The 25,786-nt window shown below is 40.1% G+C and overlaps 2 protein-coding genes across 2 annotated transcripts in view; one reads left to right on the top strand and one right to left on the bottom strand.

Annotated features, from left to right (window-relative positions):
* Window positions 1-14,191, top strand: part of rasa1a (RAS p21 protein activator (GTPase activating protein) 1a) — a 28,758-nt gene extending 14,567 nt beyond the window's left edge. The window contains exons 2-25 of the mRNA XM_085367251.1: window positions 512-664; window positions 3,032-3,167; window positions 4,086-4,156; window positions 5,719-5,836; window positions 6,130-6,161; window positions 6,403-6,455; window positions 6,572-6,722; window positions 6,881-6,959; window positions 7,399-7,522; window positions 7,625-7,781; window positions 7,925-8,012; window positions 8,789-8,869; window positions 9,234-9,391; window positions 10,812-10,888; window positions 11,003-11,175; window positions 11,268-11,427; window positions 11,614-11,756; window positions 11,894-12,009; window positions 12,104-12,190; window positions 12,289-12,356; window positions 12,450-12,538; window positions 12,623-12,700; window positions 12,994-13,128; window positions 13,222-14,191. Of these exons, the coding sequence (XP_085223377.1) occupies window positions 512-664; window positions 3,032-3,167; window positions 4,086-4,156; window positions 5,719-5,836; window positions 6,130-6,161; window positions 6,403-6,455; window positions 6,572-6,722; window positions 6,881-6,959; window positions 7,399-7,522; window positions 7,625-7,781; window positions 7,925-8,012; window positions 8,789-8,869; window positions 9,234-9,391; window positions 10,812-10,888; window positions 11,003-11,175; window positions 11,268-11,427; window positions 11,614-11,756; window positions 11,894-12,009; window positions 12,104-12,190; window positions 12,289-12,356; window positions 12,450-12,538; window positions 12,623-12,700; window positions 12,994-13,128; window positions 13,222-13,305 (2,611 nt within the window). The 3' untranslated portion in view covers window positions 13,306-14,191. The remainder of the gene's footprint in view (window positions 1-511; window positions 665-3,031; window positions 3,168-4,085; window positions 4,157-5,718; window positions 5,837-6,129; window positions 6,162-6,402; window positions 6,456-6,571; window positions 6,723-6,880; window positions 6,960-7,398; window positions 7,523-7,624; window positions 7,782-7,924; window positions 8,013-8,788; window positions 8,870-9,233; window positions 9,392-10,811; window positions 10,889-11,002; window positions 11,176-11,267; window positions 11,428-11,613; window positions 11,757-11,893; window positions 12,010-12,103; window positions 12,191-12,288; window positions 12,357-12,449; window positions 12,539-12,622; window positions 12,701-12,993; window positions 13,129-13,221) is intronic.
* A 167-nt stretch (window positions 14,192-14,358) lies between these two features.
* On the bottom strand, window positions 14,359-19,848 carry ccnh (cyclin H). The gene is made up of 10 exons (XM_085367252.1): window positions 19,714-19,848; window positions 19,489-19,640; window positions 19,265-19,390; window positions 19,099-19,172; window positions 17,808-18,021; window positions 17,536-17,699; window positions 17,130-17,200; window positions 16,776-16,881; window positions 14,593-14,656; window positions 14,359-14,489 (listed from the first exon to the last, which is right to left on the bottom strand). Exons 2-10 carry the CDS (start codon window positions 19,603-19,605, stop codon window positions 14,463-14,465), a joined length of 963 nt encoding a protein of 320 aa, XP_085223378.1. The 5' UTR covers window positions 19,606-19,640; window positions 19,714-19,848; the 3' UTR covers window positions 14,359-14,462.
* Between the last annotated feature and the right edge of the window lie 5,938 nt (window positions 19,849-25,786).

The raw sequence follows: 25,786 nt of genomic DNA, 5'->3' as shown, positions 1-25,786 counted from the left end.
TAATGGACATACAGTGCTAAAGTTTTAGTTTAATCTCTAGATTCAGTAGAGATTGTAAAGCCTTGATTAAACTTTGTTCATCTGTGAGTCTGTTAGGTTCTGCTCAGGTTGGAATAACATAAATTTCATCATCAGATAAGTTCGCAGGATGGTCAATGCGGACTGGTTTTTGTGACTGTGAAAACTTATCTGCAGAGAAATATCACCACAGTATGTCACTATGCATGAAGCCAAATGGACTTCAAAGAAGTATAGCAGGAATAAATACTCGGCCGTTGAGTTTGTGGCCGTCTGTGTCCAAAACTAGGTATAATCAAGCATTTAGGTTGTGTGCTGCGTGTGTAATGGGTTTATTGTTTTTATATGGCTTTTTTTTTTGAGTTGTAGTTAAATATAGCTTGACTTGTCAACATATTGTTTCATGGTTATAACTTGAGAAATTCTGCGTATAAACACTTTATGCTGCATGTTTCTCCTTGTGGCAATTTCCTTACTGTTTGTTTTCTCTCAGGTGGTACCATGGCAAGCTAGACCGAACCATTGCAGAGGAGCGCCTGCGCCAGGCCCGAAATCCTGGCAGCTACCTCATCAGGGAGAGCGACCGCCGGCCCGGTTCCTTTGTCCTGTCTTTCCTCAGTATGACCAATGTGGTCAACCACTTCAGGTATGATTTTTCTACACCATTCAAACAGAATATAACTCTCTGACTGCTCACAGAACTCTGGAAAGAGAAGTTAATTTGAACCTACTTAGCCTACAGGTATTTCTATAATTTACAGATAAATCAGAGTGGTTCAGGCCTGAGGTTTAAATAAAATAGGACTGTTATTGATGTCTTATTTGTGTTTACCCTAATAGCCATGTAGACTTTGAATGGCTGTCTAGCATGGTGTTGCTAACATCTGAGACCAGAGAGAAATGTGTGGTTGGAATAGTTAGAGTAGCATGGTGCAACATGAAGTGTTTCATTTTTTTTTTCTATGGCATCTCACAACAAGCAGGATCCAAGTTGTAGGAAGTCGCCCTCGGGTAAGATAAAATCTCTGAAGTACTGAAGTTATTTATTACCTGTTAACCAAAAGGGCAGAAAGCTAGAGACTACAACAGAAGGGCAAGTTCAGAGATTAGCCCTTATTTCAACACTGTTAATGTTTAAGAAAGTAGATTCTGGGGTAGGTCAGCCTTTTTGTCCCACAGATTCAAAGACTATACAGAGCTTAAAAACAGTGTTTTGTCATGGCAGCTTGTACATTTAAATGTTTGCTGCGACAGATGACGCTGTGTGTGTTTGCGTGTAAGGTGGACAAGGTGTTGTTTTTTTTTTGTTTTTTTTTATGCAATGTGTGTGGGCGGACTTGATGCAGAAGAAAAATGACACCACACTTGTTTAACAACAGTACCCTGGAGCATTTTACAACCTTACAGTCAATAAAAAAGACGAGAAGAAGATAAGACATTACAGTCTGTCCTTTCCTTCAGTGGTTATGCTATGTTAATATTAACTCTGCAGCTCACCAAGATTCAGGGCAAACATCATCTAATTAAGTGAAAACGACATGATCTCCTGTGGACATATTGCCATGATGTCATCAGTTACGGGAGAAAGGAGCTGCTCTGTATATGATTTATTCGTGTTATTTTAGTGAGTTAGTGTTTGTTAGAGATTTGTGGTTCCGTAACTGGTTGCAGTTCAGAATCCGCTTGTTAAGTGATGACGGGCCAACCCTGCTTCCAGGTCCAAGCTCCTGCTGTGTTCATTAAGGCTGTTGTCTTAACTTGTAATCTTAACTAAATTCTTTATATATTTTTTTATTTAATATAAACAATCCCCTCAAAATAATCTGTGATCATCGTAGGCCTCTCTGCCTTTTTATTAGCACTAATCATGTGCATCATGCCTTTAAGCTCAGCTTTAAAACCTTACATACAGCCTATGGACTTACAGTTTGTCAGACACCACATATTTGAATGCTTCAGATAAGAATCTCTCTGAAGCTAACTAAGATTTCAAAAGGACATGAAGCTTAGGATCGAGAATTTTTCATGGTGAGTAATCCAAACCATGCAGGAGAATATGCGTGACTAACCTTGAGCTGTGAATGGATCATCTCCAGTATTCTCTGGTTGTTTGGTCAATTTTCAGCATCGTTTCCTGCCTTTTGATTGCATTTGTCATGTCTTCCACCCTCACATGAACTTTTTTAGAAGGGAAAGTTGATATCAGGGTGTTTATTGTTACCCTAACCATAAATCTGTAGCTAGCCATCAAGTAGCACACCATTATATGCCAGTTAACCAAATTCCAATAATCCTACAAACACTGCCGCTGTTTGGTTTCTGTTTTAATTTATGTCTGAAATGAGAGCAGAGCTGCACATTTTAGCTAGTTGACTTCTAAAGCTAGTTGACTTCCCGCTAACTTCTAACTCTGTTAAACTTTGTAATTCTTGTTTTGTTTTGTTTTTTCCATTGGTGCCTGGATGCTAAACTTTAGTGTAACACCTGGAAGGGCACCCACACAGATCAATTTAATTGAGATGAAACAATTTGGGCTGTTTTTAACTCTCAGCGATGCCACAGTATTTGAGTTCAGGAACCGAAGAAAAGTTTGACCTGCTAATAATGTCAGCAGATAGCAGTAAACGTACCCGTACACTGCAGTGATTTTCAGGTTTTTAACCTGTGTCACAATTTCCCATTCATATCTAGTAAATGGGTTTGGGACTGCTGTCGAAACAGACTTAATGGATTGTCTTCAAACGCACAGACTGTCAGCACTGATGTTTCATTGTGTCGGTATGAGCTTACCTTTGCACATATGAATGTGATGAAGCAGTTTATCGTCAGCTGTGTTTACACCAGAGCTGGATGGTGTATCATAGGAACAATGATGGAAGTAATCGATACAGATAATTCAACTGTCAAATAAATGAGAGTTGAACTCTTTTTGATTGTCTTTACTCCCCAGGGGTTTACCTGTACTTAAAGCTAACTGCGGCACCTTCTTTATTGTTATGTTTTCTATTAACAGGATAATCGCCATGTGTGGGGACTATTACATTGGTGGGCGGCGGTTCTCGTCCTTATCAGACCTGATTGGTTACTACAGCTATGTGTCTTGCCTTCTAAAAGGAGAGAAACTGCTATCACCAGTGGCCCCTCCAGAGGTGAGTGACTCCATGGCTGAAGGTATACAGTGTAATTCAAAGTACTGCGTTTAAGATAAATGTAAAGTCTTGTAGTGTTCCTCTGTAATTTTATTTGACCCCCGATTTGTTTTGTCACACCGTCCCCAATGTTTCTCAACTCAAAGTAGGCCAAGGTTGTGCTATATTAAAAATGAACTCCTCGTCAGTTTTAAAAAACTTAACATAACGTGAGAAGTTTCTCGTGTGTTTTTTTTTTTTTGTGCTGATATAAATGAACTATGACTTTCAGATGGCATATCATTAATGATTTCCTTTTAAAAACTGAAATTGTGATGGTTGGATAGCTGTGTTTAATGTAGCGAATAAAATGTGTGACTGGCAGCTTGTTGAATTAACGGTCTCCTATGCTGTTTTGGAAATAAGTAGAAACGAACTTTCCCCAGGGCTCTATCAAAACTTCAGACCCTTTTTATATATACTTAACAGTGTGCAAAATGGGACAAGAGTAAAGTGTGCATAATGAAACCTAATCTCCTGAAATGTCCCTTAAGAGTTCTGATCTGATAAAACGTGTGAGGGTTGAAAGATGAGTGGAAATATGCACCTTTTGAGATAACTCGAAGTCAGCCTTCACTTCTTTATTATTTCTTTCTTCCTTTTTTTTTTTTTACGCCACTTGTTCATTGCAAGAGGAAGTATTTTACGGTCTTCCTTTTCCTTTTTTTCTTTTGCCTTCTGGCAGATTTCAGAACTGTTTAAGGCAAAGCCTGGGCTAATGTTAATTATGCTTTTTAAGGTAGTGGGATTTACCCCAGGGAGCTGTAGTAGAATACTTGATTTTCAAAAATAATTGGAGGATTTTACATGAATATAATTCTGAAAGGTCAGGGCTAAGAATGAGGCTTTTATTCTTTTTTTTTATTCCTGTTTCCACAGCCTGTAGAAGACAGGAGGCGAGTCAGGGCCATACTTCCATACACCAAAGTGCCAGATACTGATGAGATCAGGTAAGTGTCATGTGTGCACAAAATCTGCTTTTCTTGTCTTGTAGGGCAAAATCCTCGTGTCCCAACCATCACTTTCCTAAAAGTATTTTTTTGAATGTGAACCATAATCTTTTAGTTGCACACGAGCCACAGTGACATCCTAGACCTAAAAAATACCTATTCTTAGCACAAAGAACAGCCTAGTCTTCCTTTCATTTTTGTGGCATGACACAGCAGGCTGGAAAGCACATTATCTGACTTGTGACTGAAAAATGGTCTTGTCCCTGTCATTAAGCTGCAGTAGGCACACTTACTGATGATCCCAGCTATTCCCAATTTCCTAAATCTGATAAACAACTGTCTGAAGTCAACCTCAACGCTGAGCCTGCCAGTGAGCCACAGGCTTAACTGAGCACACATGCAACATTTACTTCAGCTTAGGGGTAGGCGACATGGTTCAAAATTTTATCATGACAATTCAAGAATAATTCCAGTGTCGAATTTATAAAATAGTTAACAAAATATTATTGATGCATGCGGGCAGCAGTTTAAAAAGTAGGTATATGGAGGGCATTTTTTTGCAACAAGTTACTGTTGCTGATCACACACTTCCTAATTTTAAGTGTGACATGAGGCGCCACCAGCCGCAGCATTCTAGTCTAACAGTAGTGACACAGCAAAAGTCAGATTTAAGCACAAAAGTAGCCTACTAAACATTTTAGTTTAACATTACCTAAAGTACCTTAACCTGGTAAGACCTGAACTCTTTCATGGCATGCTTTTTTTATTTCTCTTTGCTATTTGGGCTGACTGGGACCTGATGAATGTAAAAACAAAGAATTACCTGATTTTTTTTTTGATTTTTTTTTATTTTTGTTTCTGAGGAAAAAGAGGTCCACATAAGAGGACGTTTGTTTTAAATTTCGATGGAACAATGGCAGTGTTCTTATAAGTGGATATCAGGCCCTTGCAGAACAAAATTTAGTGTTTTGGTCTAGACAACCCAAAATGTGATGTCCACATATGTGGATGCCAGTTCCTAGGAGGTTAACTTTAACTCTTCAGGAGCCTGTGCAATGCCTGTCACATAATAAAACTGAAAGTAATTTTCCACCTGGTATGTTGTATCAAAATCTTAATTTTTCCACCTTCCACTATTCTTTCTCTCATATGAAGCGGAACTAGCGAATGCTCCGATGATGCTCGGTGGAGTCTAAATCGTCATTGGAGCCTGATACAAGGCTCTTGCTTCAGACATGCCCGGGCTTGTCTCGTTGGGTGTACAGTGAATACATGACGTTGCTATAGCAATATTGAGATATGACATTTTTATATTGTGTAAAAAAAATTATGCTGGTATTATCACGAATGAAATTATATGGCACAGCGCTACTTCAGATTTTAGTAACGCTTTATTTCCACACTAAATTATTATTGTCTGTATATGTGTTCACTTTACTGATCCCAAGTTCACATTAAATCACAGTTGAGATGATAGTCCCCTTACAGAGCGACAATGTGATGCAGATAGTGTTGGATAAAGTCTTTCTTAGTTACCTTATTTTGACTTGATCTATTTGCAGCTTCCTTAAAGGGGACATGTTTATTGTTCACAATGAACTGGAAGATGGCTGGATGTGGGTGAGCAATGTTCGCACAGAGGAGCAGGGACTCATTGTGGAGGATTTGGTGGAGGAGGTGGTAAGTACGGCCTGACATTGAGAAGCTCATATCACCTTATTTTTCAAAAGATCTTTATCAAACAATAAAAGTCAATTCGGTGGGAAAAAGAACAAACAAAATTAATAGTGGCATCTGCACAGTAGTGTGCATTAAAAACAAGCACTGCACTAGCACTGTGAGGTGACTGCAATATAGGACACTAAAGTAGGCAAAAGCATAGCACCCACAGTTGGGATGGGATATATGAATACACAAAATAATTGCATGACATTGTAAAAACTACAGATATTTCTGTTTGTGATCATTTTCAGGGCCGTGAGGAGGATCCACATGAGGGAAAAGTGTAAGCTCCATGGCACTGAACTGACTTACTTAGTGTCTGACATCTGTTCTCTTCCATAAAAACCTGTCCTCTCTGTTACAATAATTTATCACACATAATTGTATTACTGTAGTTTATTATTGCAGAAAATGCATCCATACGCGGAGCCTAGTTTGCTTTGTCTTTTAGACATGTGATCACTACTGAGCATTCGGTTAATTGCGTTAATTCAGTCTGTTTTCCTTCTGTTGCTCTCCTACAGCTGGTATCACGGAAAGATCACCAAGCAAGAGGCCTACAACCTTCTGATGACAGGTACACTTTCACTCAGCACTGCAGACTTTACAGTTTCTTTTTGTCCCAAATATGTTGTGAACATTATCTAAACGTCTCTTTTTCCTTCACTTCTTTTGCTCCTTTTAATTTCATAGTTGGTCAAGTGTGCGGTTTTCTAGTCCGGCCTTCAGACAACACACCTGGCGACTATTCCCTCTTTTTTCGCACCAATGAAAACATCCAAAGGTTTAAAATCTCCCCCACACCTAACAATCAATACGTGATGGGGGGGAGGTACTATAACAGGTATGTCTGCCAGTGTGGCTGCCTTCAGTGTGGCGATGCAACACAGTTATATAAAGAAAGTTGAAGTATAACTGTAGCATTTCTGCAATGCAACATCAGCACATATTGAGGATGCCGATGTAGTTGCTGATGAGCTGAGTGTCTTTTCTCTCTGGCAGTGTTGATGACATCATCGACCATTACAAGAAAGAACAGATTGTTGAGGGTTACAACTTAAAAGAAGCTGTTTCAGTTCAGGTAAGCAGTTATATGCTAACGTCATATAGTGAACCTCACTGTATTTTTGACTTAGCAAAATGACATTCGACAGTGTGTTTTGTTTTGTTTTTTTTGTGTGTGTGAGTCTCTGAAGATATTAGGGCTTAGCATTTGTGCCACCTTGGAAAGGCAGTGTACAAATTTTTTTCTGAGATGTCATTTTGTTGATATTTGAGGTGAAGTTTTAGAGCTTAAATGAATGCAAGGTGGAGGACTTAACCTTAAATATGTTAAAGTACTACATTTTAATATGATTGGACTCTCAGTGAACAGTAAATGTCAATTTTTAATAAAAATCATCCACACTTCTCTTAATCAATAGACATAACAGACAGAGAAAAGCGATGTAAGCTGGTCGTTTGAATGATGTCATTTTACCTCTGTCCTTACACGGTGTTTGTTTTTGTATTTACTGTAGCACCAGGAACAGGTTCTGACTGACGTAGTGGATGGGAGAGAAATTTATAACACTATCAGACGGAAAACAAAAGATGCTTTTTACAAAAACATTGTCAAAAAAGGCTACCTCCTGATCAATAAAGGTTTGTGTAACGTTGGCTCGTTTTGTCTGGGCTTTTATCTTCTTGTAACATCGTGAGTAACTATTATCTCATTGAGAGTCTAAACTTTGATTTCTCCCACAGGCAAAGGCAAACGGTGGAAGAACCTTTACTTTATCCTGGAGGGTAATGACGCACAGCTCATCTATTTTGAAAACGAGAAAAGAGCCACGAAACCCAAAGGGCTGATCGACTTAAGCGTGTGCTCCGTCTACGGCGTGCACGACAGTCTGTTTGGCAGGTCGGGCTTTGAAATCTAATCAGTGGTTTCATTTTTTACACTTTAAAATCTGAATGCTTAATGATAGCAGTTGTGTTGACATTGTATAGATGGAAATTATTTTTAATCTTTAAAGCATTTTGTCTTCTGCTTTACTTTTTCAGGCCAAACTGTTTCCAGATTGTTGTCCAGCACTTTAGCGAGGAACAGTACATATTCTACTTTGCAGGAGAGGCTACAGAGCAGGCACAGGTAAACAGAGAGTCAGCACTTTACTGTCACAGAAAATGGTTAAACAAGGCAGAAACGCATACACATTCTTAGAAATATTTTTATACACATACATTTACTTTTCTGAGAGCTGAGGGTGCTTCTCTAAAAGAACAAGGATTTCAACATCATTATCTACTTTCGTAGAACTCAACCGACTGGTATTCTTTCCATTTGTCTTCTGCTAGATCAGAGTGCAAATTTATTCCATTATTTATTTTATCTTTCATGTATCATTGTCTAAAGTGGAAGTTAGAATGCTGGGAAGAGAAAAGTAGGAAGGAAGGAAAGAGCTTACGAACATACTGCATCATTTATCAAACCCCTTGAATTAGAGGTGAAACACCACTTTAATCACGCCTCAGTTCTTTGATTTAAAATCTTTCTGCAATGTCATAAAAATGCTCGAAAATGAAAGACTTATTGCTGTAGCTTCAGTTTGACCTGATGGTGGCAGTGTTGTTTCACTGTAGAATTACACATTTACACTGTAGCACCGGTGGAACAGGTTTACTTTAGGACAGCAGTTTTCTCTTGTTTTATATTGTAATATATTCATTATAGTATATTTTGTCTTAGATAAGTTTGGGGCCACAAAACATTTTCAGTTTCCAGATGCAAGTGGCCACCAGTTAGAAATTTCACAATAAGACTTTCATTTTATTCCTTTTTGTGGAATAAATGAGTACACACAGTGTAAATACAGTATTTTTTTTTTTTTATGTTTTGGCCATTTTCTTCTTTCCTTTTTTCTGCAGGATTGGATGAAATGCCTTCAAACCTTCTGTAATAACCTAAGGAAAACCACTCAGCCCACCTCCAACAAGAGGCTTAGACAGGTTTGTATAGCAGCACCCAGTGTGTGGTCATGATGGCAAAGCAACACAGCAGAAGATTAAATCCAGTGAATAAAGAGGCAGCTCTCATTCAGGTGTATGTGCAAGAGAGGGCTGCAATTGTGACATCAACATTTTAAAGTTTAAAATGTATCAAAACGTAATAATATTGTGAAAGATTAAACACTGATTATTAAAATGGCTTGTATATTAATTCTTCTGTGATGAGGCAGTTGTTCTAATTTTTCTGATTAAAGATTAATTCAGTAGTTTGACGAGGTTCTCCTCAAATGTCATGGCATATCAGGACATCTAATTATTGCAACCCATCAGTGCATATGTTTTAATCTTTATTGCCGTCTTTCAGGTGAGCAGCCTGGTGCTGTACGTGGAGGAGGCGCACAAGTTGCCAGCGAAGTATTTCACCAACCCCTACTGTAACATCTACCTGAACAGTGTCCAGGTTGCTAAGACGCACCCGCGGGAGGGGCAGAACCCCGTCTTCACTGAGGAATTCATCTTTGAGTAAGTTTGTTGTACTTGTTTATTTCTCTCCTTTGGCTTTTGCTGTTATGTTTCTCCCTTCATGTTTTATCCTTCTAATGTTTCCAGCTATTTTTATTGCTTAAAATCACTTCATAGCATACTAGCATCATGCTATATAGCCAGTGTAGTGCCAATGTTTACCACTGTTTGAGAGAGCACAGATAAGACTGAGGTGTCGAAAGTCTGCAAAGTGAATCTGCCCCAGGACCATGTAGGAGTGGCATAGTTAACAGGAAAGTACGGTGATTCACATATTCTGCCTAAGGAAACCCATATCTTTATGGCCGTACACATTAACATTGTCACTGAATAAGCTGCACCGATGGCATTGAACATCGTTTTTTTGTTGTTGTTTTTTTTACACTTTTGTAATTTGGATATTAGCTCATGCGACTGACATCCCTCTCACTCGCAGAGTACATGTCATGCTTCAGTTCATCTCATTGTTGCTTAAGCAGCTTCCAGCTTGATTTAGCCACTTTTCATGTCACTATAGCGACAAAGAGTCTTGCACTGTGGCCAGTGCTGTTGTTTGAGCAGGGTTCTTGCTCTCCTGCCAAAGATGCACATCTTTTTGTGTCTGCTCTGTTCAGTGAGTGGCAGAGAGGAGCTGAACCCTTGAGTCAGCGGTGTACATACATGCAATGTTTTTCATCTGGTTTGTTAATGCAGGCAGAGGCCTTACACCCTGGAAAACACACACACACACACACACACTTTTTTGTTTGAATTATTTGACATGTAAATGTAGCTGAAATTACAACTCAGCTTTTGTCCTTAAGTTGATGTTTGGTGGACCCTTTAATAAAATGCTTTTTCTTGTTTCTCACTGGCTGCACATGCAATGAACTAGAAAAGTGTAACATGCAAAAAATACACATCTAACATCTGTGATGTTTATCTGAATAGATACTTGAAGACATATATCTCTCATCTGTATGGCACTGTAGCTGCTATTATTGCTCTTTTGATTCTTCTGAGCTCTCAGTCTGCAGTAATATAAATGACCTGGCATTTATATAAATACAAGAGCACGCAAAGGAGGAACACAGCCTGAAACCAAGTGAACGATTTGTTCACAGACTACAATTTCTTTCTCATTTTTTTTTTTTTTTTTAGTATTATATTCCATGTAAATGTAGTCATTGTTTTACAATTGGAGCTGAAATGCTGTGCATGTGATGTTAGTGAAGTTGAAGTGTTTGCTACATAGCAAAACATTAATGTGGCAACATAACAAGATACACAAACAGATTAAAGCATATTCCCATTTATATGTACATATGTTAACAGATAATTTTGAAAACGATGCACTTGAATACCGGTACTGTACATTTGAAATGAGCAGTGTGTGTGGTTCCTGGTTTAGAGAATGATGTGTTTATCTCTGTTGTTTCAGTGACTTGTCCAGTGAAATTAACAGATTTGAAATCAGCTTGAGTAACAAAACGAAAAAGAGTAAAGAAAACGACATCTGTAAGTAACAGCTTCAAGTTTTAAAACAGATTCAAATCTGCATTTACTTTATTTCCGTTATCTACCCTTTTCTCTCCGTGTTCATCGATGCCTCAATGTCTCTTCCCTTCTCAGTGTTCATGCGCTGCCAGCTAAACCGGCTGCAAAAAGGCCAGATGATTGATGAGTGGTTCCCTCTCAGCTCCTACGTTCCTCTGAAGGGCATTGAGCCGGGCTCCTTACGTGTACGTGCCCGCTACTCCGTGGAGAAGATCATGCCCGAAGAGGAGTACAACGAATTCAAGGAGGTCTGAACCACTGAAAAGTGGCTTTGATTGCAACGTCTATTAACGGTCTACTCGGTTGTTGACTTTATGTCCTTGTTGTGCATCCTTTGCAGATAATCTTGCAGAAGGAGTTTTATGTCGTCTATGCTTTGGCACATGTGTGTGGTCAGGACCGCTCCTTACTGGCAAGTCTCCTCCTGCGGATCTTCAGGCACGAGAAGACTGAAGCCCCGCTACTCAGGACACTCAATGACAGAGAGATTAGCATGGAGGGTAGGAGTCACTGCTATTGTAATCCAAAGATAGGAAGGCTTAGGCATCTAAATAGATTGGTTTTAAAGAATTATGAAAGAATCATTTCATTGAAAGCTATAAGTGACAATCATGTTGCTTAGTAACCGGGAAGTTGTCGTGTCCACGCATTTTAAAAACCCTTCTCTGCTTATGCATTGCTACCAGATGAGGCCACAACATTGTTCAGAGCGACTACACTGGCCAGCACACTGATGGAGCAGTACATGAAGGCCACAGCAACACCCTTCGTCCACCACGCGCTCAAAGACACAATCCTCAAAATCATGGAGAGCAAACAGTCCTGCGAGGTAAACGCCTGCTAAAAATGTTGCATTAAGTGTTGATACCGTACAATAAGGTGAAATATTTATCTTGTTGAATTTATTTGTCTATTTCCCCGCCAAATCTCGGCCTAAATCTACCTTTTTTAAAAATTGTTTTTAAGTTGAACCCTTCAAAACTGGAAAAGAATGAAGATGTGAATATGAATCTGGGGCATCTCCTCAACATACTGTCTGAGCTGGTGGAGAAGATCTTCATGGCTGCTGAGATCCTTCCACCGTAAGCTCATTTACCCTCACACAGCAGAAAATCAAACCACAAGTCCAAGGAACCCAAAAAATCAATTCAGGTGTCTCTATAATTACTTTTTCAGTACTTTGAGGTACATCTACGGCTGTCTGCAGAAGTCTGTGCAACAGAAGTGGCCCACCAACACCACCATGCGAACGAGAGTTGTAAGGTAGACAAACTGCCAAAAAACACCGATTTTCTTTGAGAGTATGAATGTTTGTTTATTATGTTTCAATATCTTATTATGCTTATCGATTCCTTTTCTAGTGGCTTTGTCTTTCTAAGACTGATCTGCCCCGCCATCCTCAATCCCAGAATGTTCAACATCATTTCTGGTGAGCATCTGCTGAAAAGCGCACACGCCATATCATCTTTGCTCACTCTGTGACTTGCCACTGTGCATTTGACACTACTGTTCCCTTTTGCAGATCCTCCATCTTCAACAGCAGGCAGGACCCTCACACTGGTGGCGAAGTCTGTCCAGAATCTGGCTAACCTGGTTGAATTTGGTGCTAAGGTATGAATTCTTTCATTCAGCTTTTGTAGGAAGGCACGTGTCGAGATTTGTCTGGATTTGACAGTTGTCTCTGCTCACGAACAGGAACCCTACATGGAGGGTGTAAACCCTTTCATCAAAAACAACAAACACAGGATGATCATGTTTCTGGACGAGTTGGGGGTGAGTCACATTTGTTGCCGAAAGCTCAAAAGATTAGTGCATTTAAATGCTTTGTAGTTTTATAAAGTAAAAGTAAAGTACTATTAAGATATCTTAGCAATTCAGTGTGTAGTTACATCTCTTTACATTGACAAAAGCGCTAAATTGAGTGGGCGGTATGTCATCGCTGCTTTTTTACTATTGGTCAAATTAAGAAAGTAGCTTAAATACTACATTGACCTTAGGGAAATTATAAAAGGATACCTTTTCATAAGCTTTGAAAAACTTTAAGAAACTCTTAACTGTGTTTCTAGAATGTGCCTGACCTCCCTGAAGCCACGGAGCACTTTAGGACGGACCTGTCCCGGGACCTGGCCGCGCTGCACGAGATCTGTGCCACACACTCAGACGAGCTCCGGACGCTGAGCAACGAGAGGGGCTCAGGACAGGTTAGAGACCGCTGCCACATTCTCGCACAGAGACATCAATTAATGTCGTCGCATTTCACGAGGCTCATTTATCTCCCCGTTTGATCTCCGCAGCATGTATTGAAAAAGATGCTGGCCATCACAGAGCTCCTCCAGCAGAAGCAGGCTCAGTATGCCATGTCCAACAGCAACAGGTAGTACTGCACTCTTCCTCTCCTCCCATCCTCCCCATCCTTGCGTCAAGTCTCCGAGTGCAGCCCGGTGGAGACATGGCATGCTCTACCCTCATCACCATGGCAACCCATCCACCATTCTCCATCATATCTTCCTCTGATAGTCCCGCCCATCCCACCCACCTGCCATCTTGTCTCGTTCACCACAAGAGAGCTATGCAACAACAGCAGCTGAGTACAACAGGCGACGGCGTACTTTAAAAAATAAATAAAAAAACAAAGAACTTGCACCAGTAACTGACAGCTGTATGCACAATGCAAATATTTGTTCCCCTCCTCCATTAACTGTGATTTGGGTACATTTATTCCTTTCATCACTGAGGCCAAATGCTGAGAGGGGCTTTTTGTACCCAGTATGTGTTTTCAATAGCACAGGTTGCCAAAGTGCCCCCCCACCCCTCCTACTCAATATGAGGAAACTGACAAGGAGATGCTAGTTTTCCTCAGACCCCTTTACTGGAAACTGGATTACAAGAGATGATGCTTTTTTGTAATTAGTGACTTATTTGAAGGTGGTGACAATATCTGCAAAGTACTGAAACAAGCATCTCTGTATGTCTGTGGTTTGTTTTTGTTTTTCTTTTCTAGATTGGAACAAAGTCTTTCGAAAAAAGAAAAGTATGGTTATTTTATATTAATAAATTCTCTTGCTGGAATCATGAGTATATACATGAGAAGAGCTGCATTTTTCCCAATAATTGTATCAGCTATTTTTTTGATTATCTGGTTGAGGCTTTTTTTCTTTTTTTTGAAACTTCAAGACACATAATCAGAGAAACCAAGTAAAACAAAAGTGTTTACAGCAGTAAAAAGAAAAAAAATTGGGATAGTACAGACTGTATCAGACATGCATGCACTCATTAAACTGTTTTTGTAAAGTAGATTACGGAGTGGGTTTTTCTTTTGGTCTCCTGATTTGAAGGAGGAGAAATGTGTGCACATGGTGTCATGTGACAGAAATATGTAGAAAACTCTTTATTAAAAAAGCAGAAGAGAGAGCAAACAAACAGCTGACTGCAATTATGACACGAACACCTGCATTTATGTCACATCCCTTTACAGTAAAACACTGGAATTAATGTGTATATATAATAACTTTAAACTCTGCTCAGTTGCACAAGTCTAGATGAGGTCTTCATCAGTCCATTCCTGAAATAAAACAAAAGTCTAGATTTAGAAAGAATTGTTTAAAAAACAAACAACAACAGCAACAAACAAACGTTAAACTGAGAATAATGTTGGCCTGCCTCACCTCTTCTACCAACCGTGGTTCTTTTGCTACATGGCCATCTTCTTCATATCCTCTCTTTCGTTTGCTGCGATGGGGGAAAAAAAAAGAAAATTTAGCATGTAGGTGTAAAACTAGTTTTGCAAACACTTCTGCAAATCGCAAGTGTTGTTTTGCGAGAAATAACCGTCCCACATCTTTGCTGTTAACTGTAACTTGTCAACTCTGTCGTCAACTCATTTCGGTAGTGTGAGACCTCTAGTGTGTAGTGCCCCTCCATAATCACTCTTAGTTGCATTTTGTGTTTCTCTTCATTATTTTAGTTTCTATGACTTCATTTAGACTCTCTTCACGCCATGTTTGCAAGCCACACACGACTGGCGAGGCCATCTGTCTGGAACATTTTGATGCACAGCAAACAAAGTCCCTTTCACAAACGTGTTCGCTTTATCTTACAGGACAGAGTGCACCATCATGTCACTCGCTGCTGCCATCCAGGTAATGTGAGTTTTCATACGATTTTTCACCTGAGAATCAAAAGTGTGGCGGTCGGGCCGCACAGCCAGCCAAAGCGAGGCCTCATCATCCCGTGAGGTGTAGAACCGAAGACTGGAGCAAGTTTGTACTTTCCAAGCATGTGGCCTAGATTCCTGGCGGTATAAATGCAATACGGCTGTTCTCCATGGGAAACCCACTTGCTGCGTTTCTGAATGCTGTCCTTCCAAAGCCCTTCTCGAAATGCTTCAAACGATGACGCCGTGTTTAAAGATGGGCAAAAAGCCTCAAAGATTTCTGTGAAGATCTGAGAGACTTTACTGCAGACTTTTATTTTTTATTTTTTATTTTTTTTTAAATCCTTGCTATTCCTGCCACTCCCTAAATATAAAATAAAAAAAAATAAAAAACCTGAGCAGTTACAGTTGGTAACTGACATAGAACCAGACAAATAGGGGGTTTGGTAGGGAGGCTACCTGATGGGCCAACTTCTGTCTCGTGATGACACAGGAGAAAGGAAATCCAAAGCATTGAAGTAGCGTTTTTTTTCTGCCATCATCAGGGAATTCAAACATAGCACCTCTTGCCAAGACAACACGAGCCTTAACGCCCTTTCTACTCACTGTCCTCTCACCCACGTCGCCTGATTTTTACAATAAGCTCTTCCTTTAAACCATTGACGACTTCCAGTCTGTGTGTGAACTTTGACGCAGCAACGGGAGTCGCTTGTTACTTCTTTTTTTGGCTGTTTTTTTTAAAATATGCTGCTTTGTTTATTGATGTTATATACTTAGGCTTGTATAGAGAAACTGTGTTTGTGTACGATTACAGCTGAAAGGTAGTCATAGGAGTTTGTAGGAGATACCTGTAACCCATTCTGTGCATGTGTAATCCTGACGGATCCTGTTATTGTGTGTGGGCCTACATATATGCTGCTCTAACGACTTTCACCGGAACTCCCCTTTATGCCTTTTTGGACGTTTTAAAAAAAAAAAAAAAAGAATCTTTCACACGTTGCAGTCTCTCTCTCTCTCTCGCTTTTCCCTCCACCAACAGGTGGCGTTTCAGTACATAGATCCACCCGGAGAAGTCATGCCATGCACAGATTTACCAACTTCAACGTCATAACGGTTGGCCCCGTGTGCCTCGTCGTGATTCGAGCAGCTGCAAAAGTCTGAATCTGTGCCTGTCATAGCGCAAAAGTTTACCACAGTTTACTGTAGTTGCACTTAAGATACCACGGACCTCACCGAGTGTTAGCAGACATCTGGCGACAGATAAGTGACATAATGTCTCCTAACATCGCCCAGAACAACAAAAAAAAACAAAACAAACAAAACTCCTCATCAGCTATACCAATATCAGCTGTGCTACATGGTATAGATGTACTTTCTGTATTTCATACAGCTGATGATAATGATGTGTAATCCTTTTTATTTTTCTACCTGATTACTGAACCTTGAACCTTTTGCATCTTAGATACGACAACCTGTCTAAAATAAAACAATATATACCTGGACTTAGTCGCTTGTTTGTGTGTGCCAGAGTACTACGTGACAGTTTTACAGTGACATTAAGTGTTATTTTTCTTTCTACATACATATGTACACACTGATCAGCTTTATATATTCTGATTTTAATATCACAATGTTTAACTGTCGGAAAGTATCACAAAACAAAAACAACCAAGGGAGTTAATGTCGTCTCCTTACTTGCTTGAACTGGCAAATTCGGCATGAATCCTCTCCAGCCTCTGTTTGGAAATATTCACCTCCTCTAGTTTAGGAGGCTCATATTTCTTCAGGAGGGTTTTCATTCCTGAAAAAACAAAGCAGCAAGTTTGAAAGCGCATTCTTTGCCAAGGCCCTGTTTTGTAGCTCTAAGGCACATGAGTTGGATTGGCATTTAAAATGTATTCAGTTCTTCCTTTACTTGTGCAATTCAGCATAATAGTTTCTGTATCGTGCAGTCAATCGGACAGAACCGCAAGAAAAAGCCTCTGGAGAAGCTAAAACAGCTCAATATCACCATCTTGTGGTGTCAACTTGAAGGTGCGGTTTACTCACGTCTCATGGAGTCGTACATCTTTGAGAGCGTCTCCTTCTCCTCTTTCAGTCCTAAGCACTGGGTCAGGTAACTGGGCATGAGAAATAATACATAGAAGGGATCGGTCTTGATTAACATACGACGGACAAACTTCTTCAGAGAAATTACATTTTACGGTTTTTTTTGTTCCTGATTCAAATTTTGCTTTTGTAATGTATTTGCTGTACATATAAATTAACTAAGCCAGCCAATAATCACTCTGGACTTTATGATGAAATCTTAAATTCTAAACATTATCTAACATTTAAATTTTTTTTTCAACCACGAGGAAGATTCGATTCATAATTAGACATATTTTAAATCCGTGTTTGAAATTCAAACTGACCACTGTCACCTGGTTACTGATTTAAGAACTTTGTGTACTACCTCTCCATGTTAAGACCGGCTCTCGAGGCGCTGTTCAGAATAGCTGTCAGAGCGATCTGGGAGGGAGAAAAAAGTAGTCCTGCATCTGTCATAGCTGCCTGTGTCAGAAAGTCATCGGCAGTCTTCCTCAGTGACTCTGGGCTTTCCAGTGTAGGGTACCGGGTCTGGAAAAAGCGATATTTTCAAATGAAAACTTAAGTAAGCGAGATTAGGGCAGTAGTAGTTTCCGTCTTCGTGTTTATAGTGTGAAGCAGTCATAAGAGCACACCCACCTTGAGGTCGATGAGCAGACCTTCCATGGGTCTGTAGGGGTTGTGGACCACCAAATGAAAGTTGAGCTGCTGGATTAGCAGTAGCTCATACTCCAGGATCTGCTCCAGAACCCTTTCTTGTCCTGCTGGGGTCTCCTGTACAAGATTGCCCACAAACTGGGTGCAGGACACATTGAATTCATCTACTTTGCAGGCCAGGTATGTACACGTCAGCCTAAAACAAGTAACAGGTTGCTTAGAACAAGGCTGAAAAAACATTCTATAATTAACTCATTATTCAACACGACATGAAGGTTAAGTGGTTTAAGTGTTAGTTAAATAAATCATTTTTATACACAGCAAATCATTCAGTGACCCTCCCCCTATGCCCTATGGATGCTGCACTTTTATCTTAGAAGGAAACATTCCCATTAGGAGGAAAGTGTATAGCAGGAAGTAGGAGATCACTGAGAACAACTTTGGTTAAGATCGAAGAGGAAAAAAAACCCCACAAAAAAACAAAAACAATTTATTATGAGGTCAGGTAAAATTATGATGTCAAAGAAAAAGAAACGCTGTGTTTAGAGAATCTGTCTGCACTTAGTCTAGACGACTTGATAATGTGACTGTGGGTGACGATCACATGGGTCACCCCTGTTAACACTGAGCACAGATTACGAAACACCTGAGATGCTTTGCTGCCACATACTCTTACGCGTTTCTCATCCTGACATCTGCCCACATCATCTCTCTCCACTGAAGATCAACTTTGACTCTTGAATTGAGGCTTTCAACACACCTGACATCACATTAATTTACGATAAGAGACCACCAAACTGAGTTACACTACAACCGTCGCATCGCTTTGATCGTTTTAATAAAACAGTTCAAAGTTTGCCTGCGAGTTTAACAAACTGGGAATTTCTGAAACACACCAAGAGATGTATGCTTCTGTGTACAATCTACACTGTAAGGATGTCACCTCGTAGCCACAAACCCCTCTGAAACCCTACAGCATAACCTATGCAGTAACCTGATGTCCACCTCTCTGCAAAGCTACGCATCGTATTGAGTCAGCATGCAACTTTTGTAATTGGCCTGCTCAGCACCGTCGAGTCTTTTTTACTACTGTCGACTACTTTTTTTCACCTCAGTGTTTGAATTTATTAAAGTCAATATAAGGACTCACATATGTCAACAAATTCTTAGAGGGAAACTGCCAAACCTATCAGAAACTTTCCTCAACAGACACTTCCTTTAATGTGTCACCTCAGTGCTGTTCGTTTTCCTTTCACCGACCAGCAGTACTTACATGATAATCCTGGGGTGGTACTCCATGACGGAGTTGCTCAGGTAGAATCTCCTGAAGTACATGAGGGCTGTACCCTGCAAAACGAGAGAAAGGCACGTGGTTCACAGATGTCCTCGAGGTCACATGGCTCTGTTCAAAGAAACCGCATGCATACATACATACATACCACCACAGACTTTGGCATTGTGGGCTTAAAAGCATTGCAGAATTCCAGCAGCCTCCTCTCATAGTGCCGAAATAGGACGTCTTCCTCATGACGCTGCAAGAACATGGACTCACTCACCCCGGGCTTCTTCAAAGAGGAGGGAGTGAAGGTAACTGTCAAACAGACGTTCATGGACTACATCTTTGGTTCAAATATGCCTAATGACATTTTTAATCGCAGCTTACCTTCCCACTTTCTAGGGCCTTGTTGCGGAATTTCTGATTAGCCTTGCACCTCATATGCTCGAGTTCATCTTCACTTTTAAAAATCCAGTATTTCTTCTGGGAGCTGTTGTGAAACATGTCGCCTGTTGTGGAGAACACCGCAGCAAAACTGCCTGATAAAAAAAAAAAAGAGTCAACGTTAGCCTGCCGTCCAAACTTTGATAAATCTGAAATAAAATAACTTACAGTTGTTGAGCGTATTTGAAGGTCAGTCCATCCACGACACCTATGCTGCGTGAAAATAATTTTCTACAAATGAGCGCGTTTAATGCCTCAAGACAGTTCAAAACTAACGTCTTAACAAGCGGACTGCGGCAATAACAAATCCCACGCGCGTCGCCATTGGATTACGTCGACCTCGTCGGTTATTGATGACGCACACATACACATATACGCACACAATCTAAGTCATATTTAGGGACGTTTTTGGCAGTTTTAGACGGGAATGCCACTTGAAACGCGCCGAATGGCTTCAATTTATGTCTAATTGGGGTAGTTTCGGTCCCCAGAGGCAACAGCGTCCCCAATGAACGGGTGTGTCAGCTGATATAGGTCCCCAATTTTGACAGAAGTAAACACACACACGAACTCACACACACACAAGCAAACATACTCCAGAAAAAAAAGAAAAAACAGGAGGTTGGAAAGAAAACGAATGAAGCGCCATGAAGACGTTTCACCTCCCACCCAAGAGATTACTTCAGATGATATCCCACCTTTGCAGGGTCACGTGTGCTAGGCCGGTTAGAAATAGCTGCCACTTTTGACAGTCTGTAGCGTTGAAAGAGGTGTCTGACCTTATGTGTCCTCTTCACTTGGGTTAGCACACGCTAAATAACCCAGAATAAATAAGCATGTAAACCTTGAATAAAGGCCCGCATTAACAGCAGCTCCCTCCTCCTTCTTCTTTAAATGAGCCAGGACAACATAAAGTTCACACTGCTAAAGCTGGTTTGTGACTATATGTTAGTTAAAATCAAGGATTTTGATTATTTTTTAGTGGGGGGTGGGGAAAAAATGCGCAACAGAAACGAAATCACACGGTATGTTTAGACAGAGCCACTCAACCCCCCACCCGTGTTTCCGCACGCCCTCATTTGCATAAACATGAGTAATTTATGAATAATAAATGCCCTTGCATTCAGCGGGAGCCGTTAATTTGCATATCACCACAGCTACAGTTTTATTTCCTTAGTGCGGCGTTATCATGAAGCCCTTCGAGCCTGCATAAAACCAGGCTCAAAGAAATGACGCTTTAACAGGTATGTGCGCACTTGGGACTATTTTATATAATCTTAACCCTTTTCTCTACAGGCGCTTTCCGTGTGAACGCTCGCGTCTGAGCTCTGTCTGTGATAGGCTTGTGCACAAGGCTACGGCGGGCTTCTACACTAGCCATCGCTCGGTCTTGCCCTGTAAATTGCATAAACATGAAGTGCCGATGCATTATTGATGAGACCATTGCAACGTTTACTGTATGTGCGCATATGTGTGCGTGCGCGGGACTGACTGTGCATGCACGCTTGTGTTGTCAGCCTAACACCTCTCCCTCTGCTATTTCGCATAATTCTGCAGTGTGATGACTTATTTTTGTCTTTCTGTGTTGTGTTGGACTATCTTGAAGGTTTTTGTTTGTTTGTTGTTGTTTTGTTTTGTTTTTACATTTCTGCTGTTTAATTTGTCATTTATATATGTATGTGTAGGTTTTTTTTTTTTCTGTTTTGAGACTTCATCACTTCATCCTGTGCCTTCACTATTTACAAAAGAAATGCTGGCTTGATGGTGAGGCAGCAAGTGAAATCTGCCTCCCCGTGAGTGTGTATGTTCATGTGATGGGTGATTTGAAGGGAGAGACACCACAGTTTTAGGTCAGGTGTGTGTGTGTGTGTGTGTGTCCCTGTGAGTAACGGTTGCTCCTATGCAATCTGACAGGCAGTGTTTTATGGGAAATCAAACTTGGGTGATTTTGTTGCATTGCCAGATCAACTGAATGATCTTTGAGCCTCCCTGATCGAGTTAGACTCATCCTCCCAGAGTCGAGCCCACACTCCTGCCTGTTATATTTCAGCCGCATATGAAAACCTTTTCAGGCGTGCTGAAATGATTGCTATTCACGGACACAAAGTCAGCTAAAATTCAGCCGCCGATGCCATGTGAACCATCACCTCGCCTGTACGCAGCTTTGTAAACTATTCATGGCGGTGATAATGCTGAGGAGGGAGGCGAGGAGAAGCTGGAGGAAGATAATCCCCACCCCGTGGCCCACCTTCCTCATCTCATCTATGAAGTTACTTTCTAGCATGAGAGGAAATAATCTGGATATAACCTTGACAATGATGCAGATGATTTACCAGAATGAGCCTGCCTAATCCATTTTTTTGCCCGCCCTTGCCCTGATATTCCTCGTGTTTGCTGCAGCTTTCATTCCATTTCAGCTTCACACGCCAACAATTAAATCCCGATTCTGACTCGTCGCATGTGCATATTAATTTTCTACTCTCCATCCTGCAGCATCCAACGACACCCCCACCCCACCCCATCCAAATTGGTACCCAGGTTGCTATGGCAACCATAAGTGGCAGTGCTGATGTCAGAAACTCCTCCAAGGACAGTCATGCAGGCATTGGGTCAGGTGATATGCAACGCTGCTGGGCATCCAGGAACAAAATGGCGGCCACTCCCCCCCCCACCTCAGTTTTCTTTTCTTTTTCTTCTTTTTTTATTAACCACATGTGAGACTCTCTCTTTGAGCTTAAATAAAAGCGTGGAGTGCACCTGTGCTCCCCCCCACCTCTCTTTTTTTGTTTTGAAATGTGTGATATGGATGATGTGGGATATTCTCTGTGTGATTGGTGTGAGGGAAAGGCATCACAGAGCTGAGCTGTCTGAGCCCCTCAGAGATCGGCTGCCTGTCTGAAGAATTTAGAAATCTGTCTGGCTATTTAAGCGCATTCACATCTGTGTGTCCCTTTGTGTTTGAATGTGTCCGTACACTGGTTTTCTCAGGTTGGCATTAAGCAGTCAAAGGTTCCCCCCCCCCCCCCCCTCCCCTTCAGACACTCAGCGCTCCCCCACTGCCTCTTTCTCTTCTCTGTCTCTAATTGAGCTTTGTGTCTACCTCCATCTCCATTCAAATCCAGCCTCATTTGCATACTGCCGCTGCGTGCTGGACAGCTCCCCAGCTGTACTGTACAGAACTAAATGAGGAACACAGACCCACTTTGCGTGACGTGAATACTAAGCAGGCGCGATAGTCATTTTCCTGTTTCCTGAAAATACAGCTACCTGAGAGATCAGGGGTAAATAGGAAGGAGTGCGGTCGTATCAAATCAGTTGCATTCACAGTCAGACGGGCATTACCAGACTGGGAAGGGGATGCTGATATAAAGGCAGAATTAATTTTTTTTTCTTAAACGAAACAAGGCAAAACATCATATACTCTAATTTGACTTAAAAGTTGCCAGAGGTGTTGTGATGTAGGCTACGAAGGTTTCAAGCTGACATCATTTATATTTGTATTTAAATTTAAATCCTGGAAATTCTGCAGGAAAACAGGATTCACCCACTTTCTTTTCCTTTTTTTTTTTTCCTTTTGCCAGTTACGTGACAATTTTGCCCCATTTTGGCAGGTTTAATTTGAACCCTACTGCCCTTTAGCTTTACTCTCACATCATTCCCTTTGAGGCCCGATTTTAAGGTCCCTTGCATTTTAGCAGAGGAAGTTGCTCAGCATTGAGGAATTTTTAGGGACGTTTTGCTTGAGTGCACAGAGACACGTAATTATGCTGTATTTTTGATGCACTCCAGTCACATTTAACAGAATGTTAAGCACGCTCTTAATGGGAAGCTTAAAACCCCCCCAAGGCCAATTTTCATTTTGAGCATACTGGTAGAGATTTGTGACATTTCAACTCATTTCAGTATTCAATCAAAGACATAGCTCTAGGGAGAGCACAACTAGCATGCTCTTTACGGTAAATCCAACTGTCCTTGGCTTTCCTATGCAGCCGCTTCCTCCATAGTCACACCTTTGAGAATTGGAGCAAATTAAATGACCCATTTTAGCTTTACCTTGAAGACAAATGCAAACAGTGTGAAAATGTTTCAGTTTTTTCTTTTCTTTGTTTCTTCAGTGAGTTTGAATATAAGGGCTTTATTTAGAAAACAAAATCACGTGTGCTCATTTTTAAGTGTCTGGCAGTGTTTAAATCAGCAGGGAATGAAAAACACATTGTGCTCCATCATTCTGAGCACCTTAGGCATTGAGGGGAATGTAGAGGAGGACAGACAGAGTGATGTTAAGGTACAGTCATTCTGGTGAAAATCCAATCCATACTGTACAATGCTCCAACAAGTCCACCAAATGACCCTTTATATCAATGTACAATGTCCTCACCTCTCCAAATAGCCGGGCTATTCGAGTGAAATGCTGTACAGGTAGAATGTTGTGTGACCAATCTCTGGGCACTGTTGCTGCTCTATTTGAACATAAAATAAAACAAATATCATATATATATATATATATATATATAATATTAGGGTATAGTTTGGATTGTTATTATTACTTAATGTTTGTTTGTTTTCTTTTATTTTTTAAAAAAATCTATTATCTCTCTTCCATAACTTCTTCAGTTTTTAGGGTAAAATAATTGCAAAGAAACTAAATGAATCCCCAATGTCTCAAGTAATAGATCAGTATGTTTTGGTTATTACTTGTTGTTAAATTTAAGAAAAAAAAAGTATTTTTCGTTCATTCTAAATTTTCAACTTTAAAAAAATCAACACTTTTCCTCGATAGCCACATTTTTAATGGGTTCGTACCATCACAAAAGCGTTGTGCCCGTGTGTGTGTGTGCGCGCGTACATGAGGGCTGTACATCAGTGTGAATTAGCTTTCAGAGGGGGGTTATGCATCTTAATCTAATTAAGAACGAAGTGCCTGAATATAGATGAAGAATTATGAGCTTCAAATTGGGGGAGGGGGAGCTGCGTTTGATCAAGTCAAGTTGCCCAGCAACCAAAACCATTTATTTCAGACAAAAAAAAGAAAGAAGAAGAAGCCCTCTAAGCTTTTATAATCGGGTTGTCTGCATTAAAATGCAAAGGACGTTGGCAGACTGCACCTGAAGGATGGCAAAAATTAGTCAGGGTAAATTCTCAACTTACAGGTGAATTGCTGACCTTCTGCAGTAAGGGCCTGTCAAAATAAACCCTTAAACCCTGCAAATCAGCCCAAATAAGCTTTCAGATGCAGCTTGTAAAAAGGAAGTGAATAAAACCGAAGTGCATTTGCATACACTGTGTTTTTCTTCCCTCTGTTTGAGCATGCTCAAGCGTGTTTAAACACAGTTGTTATTAATTAAACTCAGTGTTGAATTTTACACTCAGATTTACTTGTTTAAATTAATCACTTTAAAATTAAACTCCGTTTAATTACAGACTGATAAAAAAAAAAAAAAAAAGCATGTTGTGTAAAAACTACATCTATTTTGCCACAATCATCATGAAAAAATATTTAAAATAGTTTTTTGATGTATTATTTTGTGAAATAATCATAATCTTTTTTATTTCTTAAAAATCCATATATTTGACAAACATTAACTTATAGAAGTACTCTCTTTGGCTCCTCTAATCGAGACACGAAAGCTGGGCATTGAAGTGCTCCTGCTGTAATCTCTGGCACCCTCCCCTCTTTTGTTTTCCTAATTGCCACCACCCTTTTTTGTTAGAGGGCATTCTTATAAGTGCATCAATCTGAGCTGGAGAGGACTGAAGGCTTCCTGTGGACTTCCTGTGGACTTCGACAAAAAGCCCTGTCAGGTAGATCAGCCATTAGTCACCAGTCTACATTGTCTCTGACAAATCTGACGTTTAAAGTAGACGCGTAATTCCAAAGCACTCTCTGTGCAGAACAAATTGCAAACATTTTATTCCGGAAACATCATAAATGTTGGCTGGAACAGAAAACATATTGATGGAAAAATAATTATTTAGATCTTTACCCAGTTAAATTTGATTACAACAAACAAATAGTAATTGACATTATAGCATTTTTTTTAAGTTAAATGTAATTACTGCCATTTTTTAAAATTTAGTTCTGCTATGATTTAAAGAAGATTTTTTGGTATTTCATCTTGTGACATAAAGTCACCTTCATTTTTGATCCGGTCATGCAACAAGAGCAACAACAACAACAATAATAATGCTAATAATAATATTAATAATATTAATAATAAAAAATAAATAAATTGGAAAAAAT

Source organism: Diplotaxodon limnothrissa, linkage group LG12, assembly GCF_057381915.1.
Source record: "Diplotaxodon limnothrissa isolate DT_005_m linkage group LG12, D_limnothrissa_male_GT1.1, whole genome shotgun sequence".
NCBI classification, from domain to species: Eukaryota; Metazoa; Chordata; class Actinopteri; order Cichliformes; family Cichlidae; genus Diplotaxodon; species Diplotaxodon limnothrissa.
This window is presented reverse-complemented; position numbering and strand designations above follow the sequence as displayed.

Excerpts from the sequence above, each read along its gene's own strand:
- ccnh (XM_085367252.1), bottom strand. The coding sequence starts at position 19,605 with ATGTTTCACAACAGCTCCCAGAAGAAATACTGGATTTTTAAAAGTGAA. Across the intron at positions 16,882-17,129 it reads GATGTACGACTCCATGAGAC|GAATGAAAACCCTCCTGAAG; the intron begins GTGAGTAAACCG and ends TTGTTTTTTCAG. Across the intron at positions 14,490-14,592 it reads AACCACGGTTGGTAGAAGAG|GAATGGACTGATGAAGACCT; the intron begins GTGAGGCAGGCC and ends GTTTTATTTCAG.